The sequence below is a fragment of the Bufo gargarizans genome, chromosome 7 (genome assembly GCF_014858855.1).
Source record: "Bufo gargarizans isolate SCDJY-AF-19 chromosome 7, ASM1485885v1, whole genome shotgun sequence".
Lineage (NCBI taxonomy): Eukaryota > Metazoa > Chordata > Amphibia > Anura > Bufonidae > Bufo > Bufo gargarizans.
Window position 1 is genome coordinate 24,066,069 of NC_058086.1, and position 15,693 is coordinate 24,081,761.

Genomic DNA, 15,693 nt, shown 5'->3' on the forward strand with positions numbered 1-15,693 from the left:
ACCCTCATTATAGCGCAGTTCTTATCTTGCTGATAATGTTAATGACCATTTAGTAATTTAGAGACGAGGGTTATTAGATGACGGCACAAAGTGAAAGCACCATTCACACAGCTAGACATACAGTTAACCCTTTGTGACAGAACAGCTGAATATTTTTAATACAGACCAATTGAAAACATAGGGGGGTCATTTATTAAACAGAAATACGCAATCTGTGACTTCTCCCCTCTCACGCTAGGTCTAAAAAAGGGGCAGTGGCAGGCCCGTCTCATTTACCGTTTTCTACGCCTGTTCTAGGCGTAGAATATGGTCTAAATGTAAGACGGTAAGGAAATTGTCTTACATTTCGAATTGGCGGAGGATCCACCAAAGTTATGTAGAGGCCAACGCCTCTTCATAACTCCGGCTATAGGGGTTATTAAGACCTGCGTCTAAAATGCCCCATGATTTTTAGCTCAAAATGAGTAAAATGCAATCATGAAGAAAAATTGCCCCCAAACGTGTACATAGCCTTTAATCCTTCTTCTCCTGCTCGTGATCCTGGCAGTCTGATAATCCAGCAGTTGTCTCCTCCACAGAACTGGAATGTACCATGACCAGAAGGAAACCGGTCAGTGAGAGCAGCAGCCCTTATGTTAAAGTGTTACCCTTTCTATAGATGCGTTTCTGTGACTGCCCAATAATCCAGAATATTTGCTGATCGCACGGATGCTGCATTCGGGGACCTTTCCTCCAGGAGTGAATGTGTAAGGCGCTGAGCAGCTTTCTTTTTGGGCTCAAATTTACCTCTCTGCAGGAAGGGGGCAGCACCTCCCTGGAAAATGAAACCTGTAAAATGCATCAGGTTTAGCTAAATCAGGCATCCTCAAACTGCGGCCCTCCAGCTGTTGTAAAACTACAACTCCCACAATGCCCTGCTGTAGGCTGATACCTGTAGGCTGTTCGGGCATGCTGGGAGTTGTAGTTTTGCAACAGCTGGAGGGCCGCAGTTTGAGGATGCCTGAGCTAAATACATAAGTTCTCCCCGAAGTATCTCGTCTGGACGGATGTCCGCTATGCTGTAAACCTCCGTGTAACTAGAAATGTCCTCTTATGACACGTGTCTAATCTGGGCGAACTGTGGACTGCAGGAGAAATGAGTGATATCTAGATAGATAAGTAGGTTATATAGGAGGCCAGTTATCTAAGGCAAGATGTATTATCTATCTGCAGAGGTATTATCTATCTATCTATCTATCTATCTATCTATCTATCTATCTATCTATCATACAGTAATAGTTTTCACTGGTTTTATGTTCCAGGTTTGAGAGCACGGTGCAGGTCAGTAAGTTACAAGACCTTGTAAACCGCAGCAAAATGGCGCGATGTAGAGGACGCTTCGTCTGCCCGGTTATTCTTTACAAGGGAAAGGTAACTATTTCCTCTCTGGAGTCCTCTGCTATTAGACGTTCAGCAGAACATTCTCATTATTCTCAGACAACTCAAAAGGCAACAAGAATCTTGATGAATGAGTTCTGAAAAACAAGCGGCAGTTAGGCAAGAAGCATGTTGGGTGGAGTTGTCCTTTTAAGGTCATGTCAATCAGCGAGCTGACATCTACTTATAATCTCAGCATGTAGTCAATGCGGCCGCGGTCAGTGTAGTCGAGTGGCTGGGAGCACCGCCGTGCGAGGAGAACTTAGAGGAGGTGCAGCATCAGCGCTGCGGATTCTGAGGATCAGACCCCCGCCAATCATAAAGTAATAACATAGCCTAGCGATCTGCCATCACTTCATAAGATGGAAATATCACCTTCTTGAAATCTGCCACAAATTGCAGGTTTTCAGGAAATGTGCGCTATTTCAGGGCATGCTGCAGATTTCTAAGTGTCCTCATGATGTCTCCCTGTTTCCATTGCAGCACATTTGCAGGTCGGCAACACTGGCCGGATGGGGGGAGCTGTATGGACGCACGGGGTATAATTACATATTTTCAGGTATGTTTGCAATATATACATAATGTTGGGGTTAGTTCACATTAGGAAGAATATGCAGCAGCTTTATTTTTCAGCAGTAGATCTGATGGGGGTGGGGTCATTAAGGTCCCAGTGGTATCAGTATTATAATGGATCTGACACTGTTCCCTGGTTTCCATTATAAATGAAAACGGCAAAGCGAAAGTGAACACAAACCAAAAATGTTTCATTTAAAAAGCAGTTACCTTACAAAGAAATAATAAAATGCAAAAATATATATATATATTTTTTTCCAATAGAATATTTGAGACTATTCATGGGTTTTATATATGATTAGCACTTTAATTTATGGATATTTGAAGGGGTGTTATTGATATGACTTTTATCCTGTCACTTGTGTGGATTTGCTGCAGGGGGCGCTGACGATGCCTTGGGGGATACAGAAATTGCTGAGGATGAGTCTGTGGCCAGGTATGTGTAAGAAGCTTCAGTATTCCTTACTGGACAGGCCATCCATATCACGTCAGTGAGGGTCGGACTCTCAGCACTCCCATCAATCAGCTGATCGATGGGCTGCAGCACTTCGGTGATTTTATCAAGCACAGCGCCGTACTTTTAGTAGTGGCTGTGCTTGGTATTGCAACTCAGTCCTATTCACTTAAAGGGGTATTCCCTGTTAGACGTTATCCCCTGTCCTCAGGATAGGGGAAAACTATTAGATTGATGGGAGTCCTACTGCTGGGACCCCCACCGATCACGAGAAAGGGGCTCTGTATCCCATGCAACCCCCCTGAAATGAATGGAGCGGACAGTCATACATGTGCGTGGCCATGCCATTTATTTCTATGGTAGTTCTGGAGATAGCTAAGTACAGCACAGGGCTATCTCTGGAATTCCCATAGAAATTAATGGAGCGGCCGCATGTATGCCCGACTGGCCGCTCCGTTGTTCTGAACTGCAGTACCAGACACGATGTGCCGAAGCGCCACGATCTCTTCAGTCTGCTGATCATCAAGGGTACTGAGAGTCTGACCCTGACAAATCTGCTGTTGACGACCTATTATAAGGATAAGCTGTCAGTTTGGGGGGTTCTTTAGCAGTTTTGTAGCGTCTGCTGCAAGTGTGCCCCTTAAAACATCCGGTAAAGGGGTATTCCCATCTGGACATTTATAGCATATCAATAGGATATGCCATAAATATCTAAGAAGTTCAGTTCCTACCTCTGTGACCCTCTTCTCTCTCAGGAACTGGGCTCCTCTCCATTCACTGCAATGGTACTCCCAAAAATAGTCCCATAGCACTGAATGGAAAGCAAAAACCGTGCATGTGTGGCCGCCCATACATTTATCCCAGCTATTTTCAGAAGACCCGTAGCAATGACTGGAGGGTTGGCTGCCCATACGTGGCTTGCTCTCCGCTCACTTTGGGGTAGGATCAGGTCCAAAGGTAAGACCCACACCTGTCGGACATATAGGGCATATTCTAGCAACAACCTCTTTTACTAACACATTGATTTTCATTTCTTCTCCCAGGAATGGAGACTCGCAATTCGACAAAGTCCGGGGCCATGACATTAAGTTGCTGCGTTACTTGTCCATCCGATACATCTGTGATCTCATGGTAGAAAACAAGAAGGTGAAATTCGGGCTCAAGTAAGTTTTGTCTTCATTTTATTAGAATTTTGCCACAACTGCAGCTTTAGGTCTAGGGAAATGGTCAAAGGTCTCCTTCTATAGAGCTGGAGTACTGCTCTGGTTTTTCTTTGCTGGGTTTCTCCCTATTGAAGTCAAAGGAAGGGGAATTTTATACCAAATCCTTCTGTTAGAAATGAAGATCAGCTTCTGCTTTTATCTTTTATCCAGTGTTACTTCCTCAGAAAAGGTGGATAAAGCTCAGCGGTATGCAGACTTCACACTTCTGTCTATTCCTTACCCAGGTAATTCATTTCTCATATGTATTGAATGACTTGCTTTGTGTGGGACAACATTAAAGGGGTTTCCCTATTATAAGTGTATGATTGCTGGGGGGGTCTATGGAACTGATTGACATAGTTAAGCGCTGTGCTTGGCTATTTCCGTCATTCCTATAGACACTGAATGGAGCATTAGTGCGCACATACTGATTGCTTGGCCAGTAGGTCTTTGAGCAAGCTGGTCACTGCAGTGTTAAAGAGGTTCTCCAGCTTAAACCAGGTTAATCTGCTGCTGACGATTCCGTAGCGATCAGTTGTCAGTGGGCGGATCCAGCAGCAAGGTTTCCTCTGCAGCACCACCGCAGGGGAAATTAGGAATTGCACAGTGCCCATTGAAGACAGCTGACTAGTTGTGTGAAGGGTCCTCCAAACCACATACCGCCCTGCTATGTAGGGGAGTGGACCAAGCAGGGTTTTCTTTCTTTGTTCTGTTGAAATTGAGTTGTGTCCGCCCCACACACACCAATCCGGCAGCTATTATCTGAGTGCTCTACATCTTGCCCATGTACTGGGCTCACATGCCATTGATGCTTTTCTCTTTTCTTGAAGGCTGTGAATTTTTTAAGGATTACAAAGATCGAGACTATGCTGCCGAAGGGCTTGTGTTTAACTGGAAACAGGTAAGTGTGGCTATGGTAAGATCCAGGTATCGGCGATTATTGTGAGGTATTGGTTTGGTAAATTGCAAGTATCCTCAGAGTAAGTCATCCATATCTGATTAATGGAGGTTGGACTTTTGTCACTCCTGCTGAGCAGTTGTTGTAAGGGTCCGCGATGCTCTGGTGAGCGCTGCAGCCCCAACCTCAAGTAAATGTGACCCGCGAGCCATTCACTGTCACTATACAATGTGCAGTGCTGTGCTTGGTATATTTGAAGAGGCCGCAGCACTCTTGCGTCTTCAAATAGCTGATTGGAGGGGGTGCTGGGACTCTGACCCCCCACCGATCAGATATTGATGACCTATTCTGAAGATTGGGTCATCAGTATTTACGGAAAACCCATTAACGCATTGTTTTGTGGCACAGACATGTATATTATTACTGTGAGCTTCACCTTGGATCAGATAGCGACTAATATCACAGGCGGTGCCACAGTGTCCTCCAGTATACGTGCCAATCACACAGGCTGCATGAAGAGGGCATGCAAACTACAGATCCCTCTGATGCCTGGGACCAGTGCCATTTTAGAGACAAAGCAAATACTGCACAGTACTGGCTCTCCTTCAGCGTGCTGCATTTGGTGATCTGTGGTTGGCACTCTGGTGGGCATCTGTGTACGGCACCTAACGTTATAGGATTGTTTTTTTGCTACTGGTGCGAACAGGTAGAAGACCTGCCACTAGGCTTGAGCGAATCGAGCTTCGGATCATAGCTAACGATTCATTAAAGGGGTTATCCCATCATAATGATCACTGTTAAATCTGTTAATGATTTGACAGTGATCATTTTTGTAAATATACTTTATAAGGCTAGTTTCACACTAGCGTTCGTCGGTCCGCTCGTGAGCTCCGTTTGAAGGGGCTCACGAGCGGACCCGAACGCCTCCGTCCAGCCCTGATGCAGTCTGAATGGAGCGGATCCGCTCAGACTGCATCATCTGGCGGCGTTCAGCCTCCGCTCCGCTCGCCTCCGCACGGCCAGGCGGACAGCTGAACGCTGCTTGCAGCGTTCAGCTGTCCGCCTGGCCGTGCGGAGGCGAGCGGATCCGTTCAGACTTACAATGTAAGTCAATGGGAACGGATCCGCTTGAAGAGGTCACCATATGGCTCAATCTTCAAGCGGATCCGTCCCCCATTGACTTTACATTGAAAGTCTGAACGGATCCGCTCAGGCATCTTGCGCACTTAGAAAATTTTCGAAGTTATTAATGCAGACGGATCCGTACTGAACGGAGCTTCCGTCTGCATTAATATGAGCGGATCCGTTCAGAACGGATCCGATCAAGCGCTAGTGTGAAAGTAGCCTTAACAAATGTCCACCGATTAGGATAAAATTCATCCCCACTTACCTTATTGTTGTGACTCGGTCTCCCCTGGTTACGACCACCGCTCTTCTCCAAAATCCCGATGGTCGTGCTTGCCCAGAAGACTCCTTCTTTTCTCCTGGCCGGGCCGCTCGCTGTCCTGAACGCGCATGCACGACGGTGACTTCTTCCCGGCCAGATTAGTACAGAGCTGCGAACGTGCACGCCGGCTCTGTACTATACTGGCCAGAAATAAGTCACCATGGCGCATGCGCGGCGGCGTGCGCGTTTAGTCCAGCGCGCGGCCCGGCCGGGAGAATACTTCAATCAAGATGAAGCCCGTCCCCAGCCAGAATCCAGGAAGTGAACGCGCGGTGGCAGCAGGTAAGTATAAAAACGCAAAGTGGGATAACCCCTTTAAGAATCTTATTGTAATGCTGTTTCCTTACAGTATTAAAATGTATGGGCTCCGTGTAGCAAAACTTCGTTTCAGCCGAAAGAAGGTTTTCCTATCTGCAGATTTAAAAACATTTTAAAATCCGAAGCCGGCTTTTGTACTGGCTGCTTCCTTGGTACCAAAGACGACTTTGGATTCCTATTTTAAAAAGGTTGTTAAATACGCAGATATGAATATCGAAATCATTCCCCGAAGTCTTGCGCAACTTCGGCCGACACGAACTTTCGCTAGACGGAGACCATATATTTTAATGCTGTACAGGAACAGCATTACAAACAAACTGTTTTTTAATGAGTCAACTTCTGAACTATGATCCGAAGCTCGATTCGCTCAAGCCTACCTGCCACATTGCCAATTGCCCTCACAAGTAGCTCTCTGGCCCCAAAGTGGAGTTGCAGTTAAATGCCTGGGGTGGGGGAGGGTGGGGGGAATCAATATATAATATATATCAATGAATGAACATCTACAGTTTCTACCCTCAGGATTATGTTGATGCCCCTTTAAGCATCCCACTCTGCTTGACAAGACACCTAAACATTGACTGGAGGGAATACCAGGTAAGCATCTGATGAACTGTGTGTCCCGATTACAGAGAGTACGAGAGTCATGTGACATGCCCTGCTCTTCGCTGTGCGCCGCCCCTCGTACATCTGCTTTCATATGCGGACTGTGCTGTCGTTTGCCCTTTTTCATACCCTCCCAGGGGCTGCACAGCAGCAGACAAAATGATGAAAGTAGACACAGTCAGGAGCAGCGCCTCTCCATCATCGCTTGGCGTCCTGGTAGGGCAGGTTTCCTAAGCCTCTGGGATATTCCAGCAGAACTGGGGACCCGGCATGTGCTGAGTGGGAGAAAATGGGTCAGCACATGGCAGGAAGCGCTGCAGGCGGCTCATATTAATGGGTTTTGCTTAAAAAAAAAATCTAATTGAGGTGCCTTTCTCAGTCTACAGGGACAGGACTACATATTCTCATTTAAATTTTTATCTTTTTTTTTTATACTCTGTCTTTTACTATAAAAGGGAGACCGCCTGCAGTGAACAGCATTACTCTGCATTCATTTAAAGGGGTAGCGCAGCTATTACACACTTATGTCAATCATCAATGAACAGCTATAATATATCACAATTGTGTACTATGAAAAATTTGCATCCCACATTTTTTCTGGCTGCCAGCAAAGACCACCCATTTTAGGTGACCAAATCCGCTGGTCGTGCATAGGTTTTGAAATCTGGAGCTCCATGTATTACTAAGAGCAGCGAGTACTGGGAAGCAGGGGTAGCTGGAATTTGGTCAAGGGTTGTCTGCAAAGTGCCGTCTGTCCTGCATATGCTACACAGCAAGTGCATGGAAGAGCTGCGTAACCGTCTTCCTAGTCCTGTGAGGTCACAGCCATCCATCACATGGCCTGTGGGTAGCTCCGTCCCAAGTGATTGGGATTAAGCTGTAATACCGAGCACAGCCACTATCTAATGTATGGTGCTGTGCTTCGTATATACATTTTAAACAGCTGATTAGCAGGGGGTGCCAGGAGTCTGATCCCCTCAGGTCATCAATAGGAGCTTATTATGAGAATACATCATCAATATATAAATCCCATATAACCCCTTTAGGGCTAGGGTATACTACTGCCAACCATTATTTTGGGTCTTGACACATAGGTGCATCTTAAAGAAGGACTGATCTGCTCTCCTGACAAGTCCTTGTTAGCAATTATTTGCCTTCCTCTCTGTATTCAACTCCACATTGTGTCCTTCCTCTGTTATTCCTCCTGGAAATGTGTGAATATATTGATAGGTGAGTGTTACCATACTCCTTTTCAGCATCCTCTCAGCGCTGACAGTCTCACACTGTGTAGGCACCCCTTATTAACACGTACAGGTATAAAGCCTCATGCACACTTCCGTAGAACACCGACCGTGTGATACCGGCCTGAGTGCAGGAGCACACGGCATCATTGGTTGCTATGACGCCGGGGGCTTCCTGCTGCTGCCGCAGTACAGTAATACACTGGTATGATCTATACCAGTGTATTACTGTACTGCGGCGGCATCAGGAAGCGCCCGGCGTCATAGCAACCAATGATGCCGTGCGCTCCTGCACTCAGAAGAAATCCAGGCCGGCATCAGACGGTCTGTGTTTCACGGACGTGTGCATGAGGCTTAACACTCGGTTGTTAGCTTACTCATACATTTCGGTATAACAGAGGAACAGCACCACGCATAGTTCTAAGAAAAGGTGCCCCACAGTTGTAATTTCATGGGGAATATAAGCATTTACTGAAACAGACAGGAGAGCGAACAGGTCCTTTTTTTTTTTTTCTTCATCCCCTCCTCATGTCAGCATGCACGCGCACGTCGTACGGATCCCATACGGAGCAACTAACAAAGCCGCAGAGGAACTGACATACTTGTACCGGAGTTGTCTTCGTAGTGATGTCCTTGATTCTTGCTTTTCGGTCATATGTTTGCAGGTTCTTGATCAAGTTTTCCTCTCAAAATCCTGCATAAGGGAGGCCCACGATTTAATCATCTTTCACCAGGCAGAATTAGGACAGAGCCCAGCAGGCGGCGGGAAGTGCTGAGCTGGCACTTGTTAGAGAGTGATTTTGAGCTGATATACAATGCACAAGCATCACCCAGGGAAGCGCCACGCAGAGAAATATATATGTGTCATGAAAACACGATTACTTTTCACCTCTGCCTCTCCTTATCCAATCAAAAATACGCCTTGGGGTTCGAAAACCCTTTTTCGTATATCCTGTTAGATATTTGAGAGTGAACGGCGGGTGAGGTCCGTCCTGCAGTCCGATAGCTAGAAGGGAGAGCCACTGCAAAGAGCGTCTCTCTGGAGAACCCAGGACCTCCATGGTTTGCATCGACAGCCCATTGATTTCAGTGAAAACTGTGTAATGCTTCATTTCCTCTGTGACTGCGCTGCTGGATAATTGAGCACTCGCTCCATCCGTTCAGATTACCGGATTCATTTAAAGGGAGTCTTCTAATGAAATGGGGCTGTCCAAAATGGACAATGCTTTAAGTATTCCAAGTACATATATATTAAAGGGGTTCTCCGGGCTTTTAATATTGATGACCTTGCCTCATGATGTGTCATCAATATCAGATCGGCTGGGGTCCAACACCGGGCACCCTCGCCGATCAGCTGTATGAAGGGAAGGCGCGCGCAGGGTCCTCGTGCCGTTTCGCTCGCTGCTGCTTTGCCATAGACATAGAAGGAAGAGAGATGGGAGACGGCACATGCACACTGAACGCCTTCTCTTCATACAACTCATCGGCAGGGGTACTGGGTGTCGGACCCCCGACGATCTGATATGGATGACCTATCCTGAGTATAGGTCATCAATATTAAAAGCCTGGAGAACCCCTTTAATATATTAAACAGTATGTTCAGTTTCAGCGGGGTGGCTAACTATCTAATGAGTGTGGGGGTCTCCTGACTGCCCCCAAGCAGATGATGTAGGCAGAACAAGGGATCTGGCCCATTTGTCTCAATGCCCGATCCTTTTATTCTAGTAGGAGATAAGCCACTGCCAGAGTAGTCTCCCCTTGGCTTTGAAAACACATGCATATATGTGTATGGGAGGGTGTCGAGAGGAAGAACCAACAGTTGTTGAAGGTGTTTGCTTGTAGTATTTGGAAATTACCTCCCCATGCATTGAATTCCTGGCACATGAGCAGAGCTGCAGTGTAAAGCAACAACCTGAGCTTGTAATGATGTAGGCGGTGGATTTCAGACACCAGTAGACAGCTCGTAGATGTTCCCTAATGGAGGACACACCCTGGGATTAGCATAGTAGGGGAGGTAATGCTGTGTATATGTAATGTGTGTGTGTTATGTTTGTCACATTTAATTTTTTAAAATATTTTTTCATTCTTCTATTTTTTACAGAGTTGGGACTTGGTGAAGCAGACGCAGAATTACCTGAGGCTCCTCATTCACATCATCAACGGGGATGGTGAGAGTCTCTTCTCTGAATAGAAGATTTCCCTTTGAAAGTGTTGCCAGGAAAATGGAGAAAATCTGGAATGTGTAGTAAAAAAAAATGCTAAAAGATTAGGGCCGACTAACTCGAGATCCCCACCGGTAACGCTATATGTGAATGTGGATGTAGACCACTCCCGGATGCTCTGGATAGCCATGTACTTCATAGGATATCCAGAAACGTTTACAACTTTCAAAGTCGACCAGCAGGATCGACCCAATTAAACCAAGCACACTGATAGCAGGGCCAACCCTAGCAGACAGTGTGCTTGGTTTAATAAGCTTGATCCTGGCGGCGCATACTTTTAAAAGTTTGATACTTTCAATATCAGTAAAAGATATAGGAGGGAAGTAGATTTAAAGGGGGTGTTTAACAATGCACCGCATGCATACAACAATCACAGCACATGGAATTAAATTTGGTGAAGGCTGCAATACCTTGAGGGTATTGCATTAAACATAAAAGGGGTGGCCACCTTGCCAATGTTTTCTGTTACTCACTGTATGGTAGTCGCTGCTGCTGGTGTGCTAAGCACCTTCCATCCATATTCTGGTTTTCCAGCTCTTTTCTTCCTTGCTGGTGGTCCTGTAAAGAGTGGCTGTGGCTGACATCATTGTATGGCTGTGTTGCCTTCCTGCACCCGTCCATCCGGCATTGCACTCTCCTGTCCTGTATTATACTGCGCAGGCGCCTGAACGAGGGCTTGCACAGTACGCTTCACTTGTCAGCTGCGCACAAGAACATAGGACGGGACACTGAAGGCAGAGAAGAACGTTTGTGCTGCGCAGGTGCCAATTGCTCATTTCGAAGCCCTGCACAGTAGAAGAACGAACAGGAGGGCTCAATGCCGGATGTACAGGTGGGGGAGGCAACTTAGACCATACAATGACGGCGGATGTAAGGGCCACTGTGGCAAAGCACACCACAGCCACTCTTTACAGGAGCAGCGCCGAGGAATAAAAGATCTGGTTAAACAGAATATGGATGGAAGGTGCTTAGCACCTCAGCAGCAGTGACCATCGTACAGTGAGTTACAGAAAAACTTTTCAATGTTGCCAACCCCTTTAAATGTAAGAAAAGGGAATTGTATATCCATATCCAGGATGAGTCAGGTAATAGGAATTTGTGTCCTTCAGATGCTCCCTAAACATGCAGAGTCTCCGCCAGCGCTCACATGGGCCCGGCAGTGAAGTCACACATGGCTGAACCTGAAATGCAGCTCTTGGAGAGGGAGGAACGCTCTCATTTCACACTTGTTTGTGCCACCTGAGTCCGGGAGCATTGAATACATTATCAAGTACCCGGCAAAATTTAAAGAGGATGTTCACTTTGCTGTAATGCTTGGCCGTACCCGTGTCTGGGCACATCAATAGATAACTAGGCAGGTTACATTTGGATGGGCTACCTCTACAACTATCTGATTCCTCTGCGGTCTCCATAGAATCCCAAAATCCACAGATTCCCCAGTAGGGAAACGCCGGCTTAGAGTGAAACAAGTACATCTGGGCTGATTTTAAAACCAATATCCACTTTTTTTTCACGGCTCTATTATTTTACTGCAATGCCTATGGCAGAAGCAACTTTACTTTCAGTTTTTACTGTCACTGTATATCTACAGCTCCTATGCAGACCTCTGCATCTCCATGGTAACAGACAACAAACAAACCCTGTGTAGTCTAATCCTGCAGTCCTGTGCTTTTTGCATTATGTTCCCTATATCCTGCTGAAATGCCAAATATCTGTTAGGAAGAAGCAGGGAACAAATGGAAGGCAGTCTGACTGCAATATCGGGCTATACAAGGTTCATCTGCGATCATGGAGACATATAAGTGCATAGCAAGTGTACACACAAAATTGTTGGAAATTTTTAATGAAGACTATTTGCAGTGTTGCTGCTTTTTTCCCTGCAGAAACTTCGGAGCAATAAGGAAGGTTGCGAAAGTGTACATAGCCTTTAAGCCTCTGAATGTAAGCCATTGACAGCAAGCAGTGGCTTTGAAAATGGGAAAATTGAAATAAGACATAAAATAGAAAGTTGCATTATCATGACAGAACGGATAGACTGGTTATGGGCAGGGGTAATAATACATGGCTGCTTTCTACTAGAAACAGCGCCACACCAGTCCATGGATTGTGGCTGGTATTGCAGCTTAGCCTCATTAAAATTATTAGGGCGGAGCTGAAATACCAGTGACAATCCATGCATAGGTGTGTCGCTAATTCTGGGAAGAATCAGACATGTTCTTCTAATCCTGGACAACCCCTACCTTACATGCTCTGCTTCAAGTCTATATTAAGTGGTTTGCAACCTCCTGGAAACCTGTAAGAAATAGAAAAACTGAGTAAAATTGTGTTCACAGTGAATGGTGACGTGATGCATTTGTCAGTAGGTGGCCCGGCCGCGTGAAGTTACATTACCATGTACGTAAGGTCTGTGAGCCCCAGAGAATCGCAGAGGGCTGACCCTGAGGGCCAGGAGAAGAATTTGTATTTTGGAGTACAATTATACCTAATGAATATAAACCCGGAACTGACTTGAGGCGTTCTCTTCACTTTCCTTGCAGATAACAGTGGGTTGCTGGTGCATTGTATATCCGGCTGGGATCGCACGCCGCTCTTCATTTCACTCCTGAGACTCTCGCTCTGGGCTGTAAGTAGATTTCTAGACATCGTTGATGCACGTTGCACAGTCAAAAATCGTTGTGTGGTGCTGCCTGCATTGCAGTGAATGAAGACCCACACGCTAATGTGACAGAGTTGCAAGGAATCCTAATCTGATGGATTTCTTGTGACTGTCATGTCGCAAATTTAACAACTTGGGGGGGGGGGGGGGCCACAAAGCAACCCCATTAACTTTCTGTAGTTGTGATGCACTGCGACCTTTGGCTGTGTGATGTTTGTGGCACCCAAAGTTGCCATGTTGCCCTAGCCTAAAGACTTCCAGGATTTCAGAATATCCAGCACAGCTGTGCTATAGCCATTGGTATCCGAGACTTCGTGTCACATGTGTGCAACTCCTACATCTCCACCATGAGGTTCAGGTACCTTACCAAGTATCTGTAGATACTATATGCATATCTATGCATACTAGGTTGATGCAGCGGTTTCTCCATGGTTACAGATTACAAGCGTTGTGTGACGTCTGATCCCACAGTCATTGATTACTCCTGCTTTTTGCTGTAGAGGCATTCATAGTCGGCATCTCAGGTGTTAATCACACAAAGCTGCAGTTTACAGACCTCACGGCTTGTACTGCTTGGCCAGAGCGTGAGACGCAGCAGGGGAGGAGGCACAGGCTACAGAGAAGGGAAGAAAGAGAAGCTCCCCAGGGAAAACCAACTGAGCTGTGAGCTTGCAGCCCCAAAGGAAAACTCAGTGAGCTCTGAACTTGCAGTTCCTCAGGGCAGGGAACACCCACTGAGCTCTGAACTTGCAGTTCCTCAGGGCAGGGAACACCCACTGAGCTCTGAACTTGCGGTTCCTCAGGGCATGGAATACCCACTGAGCTCTGAACTTGCGGTTCCTCAGGGCATGGAAATACCCACTGAGCTCTGAACTTGCAGCTCCACATGAGAAACCCATTGAGCTCTGAACTTGCAGTTCCTAAGGGCAGGGAACACCCACTGAGCAAATTTAAAAGAGAAAGCAGATGAAGAAAATATAAGAAGTAACACAAATATTGGTCAACGATGTAGAGCATGACAAAAGTGTTGGCAGAGCTGCCTGGGGGGAGGAGTGAGGGGGTCGGGGTCTCCCTACACAATACGCCTTGGTACTTGCATATGGTACAAATTAGTGAGTTTTCCATGGTGGCAGATCATAGGCAGGCCCACATCATTACATCCTATTATAGAGCAGTGTAGTGAGGCCTCTTACCCATCCGTAGGCAGCTCTGCTATTGATGGCAACCAGTACTGCTCAGATTCGAGAACAGATTGCTGACGACCAGTTTGTCATTCCCGGAGAACCCCTTTAATAGTGATTTTTACTTACTTGTCACTTTTTTTTATATTCTGGTAATGTTTGCTCCCATGATGGATTATGGATTAGAGCAATTTTTCTGTATCTGAGATAAACTTCGTGTAATTCAGCGTCCATGTTGCCGTTCTCTTACAAACTCGATCGCAGCTGGTAATAAACGTATATCTGCTCCAAACTATTTGCCTTGTAAGACTCCTTGGCGGTGCTGATGCATATAATGAGCGATGTGCTCCAGTCCTGCTGAGAGGCTGAACATCGAGCCTGCTGCGCCATTGAGCCAGTTTATATCCCTGAATGCTAAGACAAAAATGAGAAGTAAATGCAAGCTGTGAACTCGCAGTCCCGAGTACGTCTTTTAAGGGATCGCTGCTTTCCTTAATGAGAATATCGCAGAGAGGAGCTGTAAATGAAAGATTGGGAAACTCTCAGGCAAGCATGGCAGATGAACGTGTCCTCTACCACCCAGAGGGACGTGGGGTAAAAGAGACTGCAATCGAAAAGGACTTTACTCTGCCTCTACCCCTCTTCACTGTTTTCTGTGATGCATACTACCATGTCCTGGAAAATCTTAGAGAGAACCAGTCAAGGAAATGCAGCAACTTTGTGCTGCTACCTTCAAGCGGTTAAACGGGTGTTCCCCCTCTGATGGAGTCTGATAGTATATTGCTAGGATATGCACTCACTTTATGTTCGGTGCGGTTCTGGCGTGAATGGGGCTGCAGTACCCTGCGCAGCCAGGGTGTCGGGTGTCACTGTTCCGGGGGAAAACGGGTAAGGGAATGCAGATCTATACCAGCACTGGGGATTGGTGTGGGTCCCAGAGGTCCTCCAAACAGAAAGTAATGGCACACCCCAGCAAATACCCCTTGAACAATGGGGCTCTCTATGAAAGGGCATGCGATTGATGCTTGGGGGTGGGGGTTCTTTTTCAGTCAGTGCCTCTCCTCAAATCAGCATTGATGCTCTGCAGCCATTTTGAAGATGCCGTCTTGGCGTTTCAGCAAAAATAATAAGACTTTTTTTTTTCTAACCCAGCGTTAGAAAAAAAGTCTTATTATTTTGCTGAAACGCCAAGACGGACGGGTTGTTAGGGTTGCACTGCTTATAAATTGGAGTCTAGTATATATCGTTGCATGGCAACACGTCCTAGTCTTGGTCTGCAGCATTTATCAGATTTTTCTAAATTTGTGGTGGAAAAACATCTTTATAACCAGTCCTGGCACCCACAACTCTCATCTGACAGAAGGGCATCGTGGCACTCCGGCTACGACTGTGTCCTCTCCAGCGCTGTACATTTTGTAGTGGCTGCACATGGTACTGCAGCTCAGCCCTATAGAATATAGTGCGCTGTTCCTGGTAAGCAAA

General features: G+C 46.3%; 1 protein-coding gene across 7 annotated transcripts in view; it reads left to right on the forward strand.

Moving 5' to 3' along the window:
* Positions 1 to 15,693, forward strand: part of MTMR14 (myotubularin related protein 14) — a 53,506-nt gene that overhangs the window by 10,578 nt on the left and 27,235 nt on the right. For 6 of the 7 annotated variants that reach the window (XR_006390820.1, XR_006390821.1, XM_044300511.1 and 3 more), the window contains exons 3-11: positions 1,302 to 1,410; positions 1,900 to 1,975; positions 2,368 to 2,425; positions 3,487 to 3,606; positions 3,817 to 3,890; positions 4,476 to 4,546; positions 6,828 to 6,902; positions 10,254 to 10,320; positions 12,912 to 12,997. Coding sequence is in view for 5 of the 7 variants with exons in the window: in XM_044300511.1 (XP_044156446.1) it covers positions 1,302 to 1,410; positions 1,900 to 1,975; positions 2,368 to 2,425; positions 3,487 to 3,606; positions 3,817 to 3,890; positions 4,476 to 4,546; positions 6,828 to 6,902; positions 10,254 to 10,320; positions 12,912 to 12,997 (736 nt within the window). In the remaining 2 variants the exon portion in view is untranslated. Of the gene's footprint in view, positions 1 to 578; positions 747 to 1,301; positions 1,411 to 1,899; positions 1,976 to 2,367; positions 2,426 to 3,486; positions 3,607 to 3,816; positions 3,891 to 4,475; positions 4,547 to 6,827; positions 6,903 to 10,253; positions 10,321 to 12,911; positions 12,998 to 15,693 lie in introns of all 7 variants that reach the window. The other variant, XM_044300515.1, reaches the window with a different exon arrangement.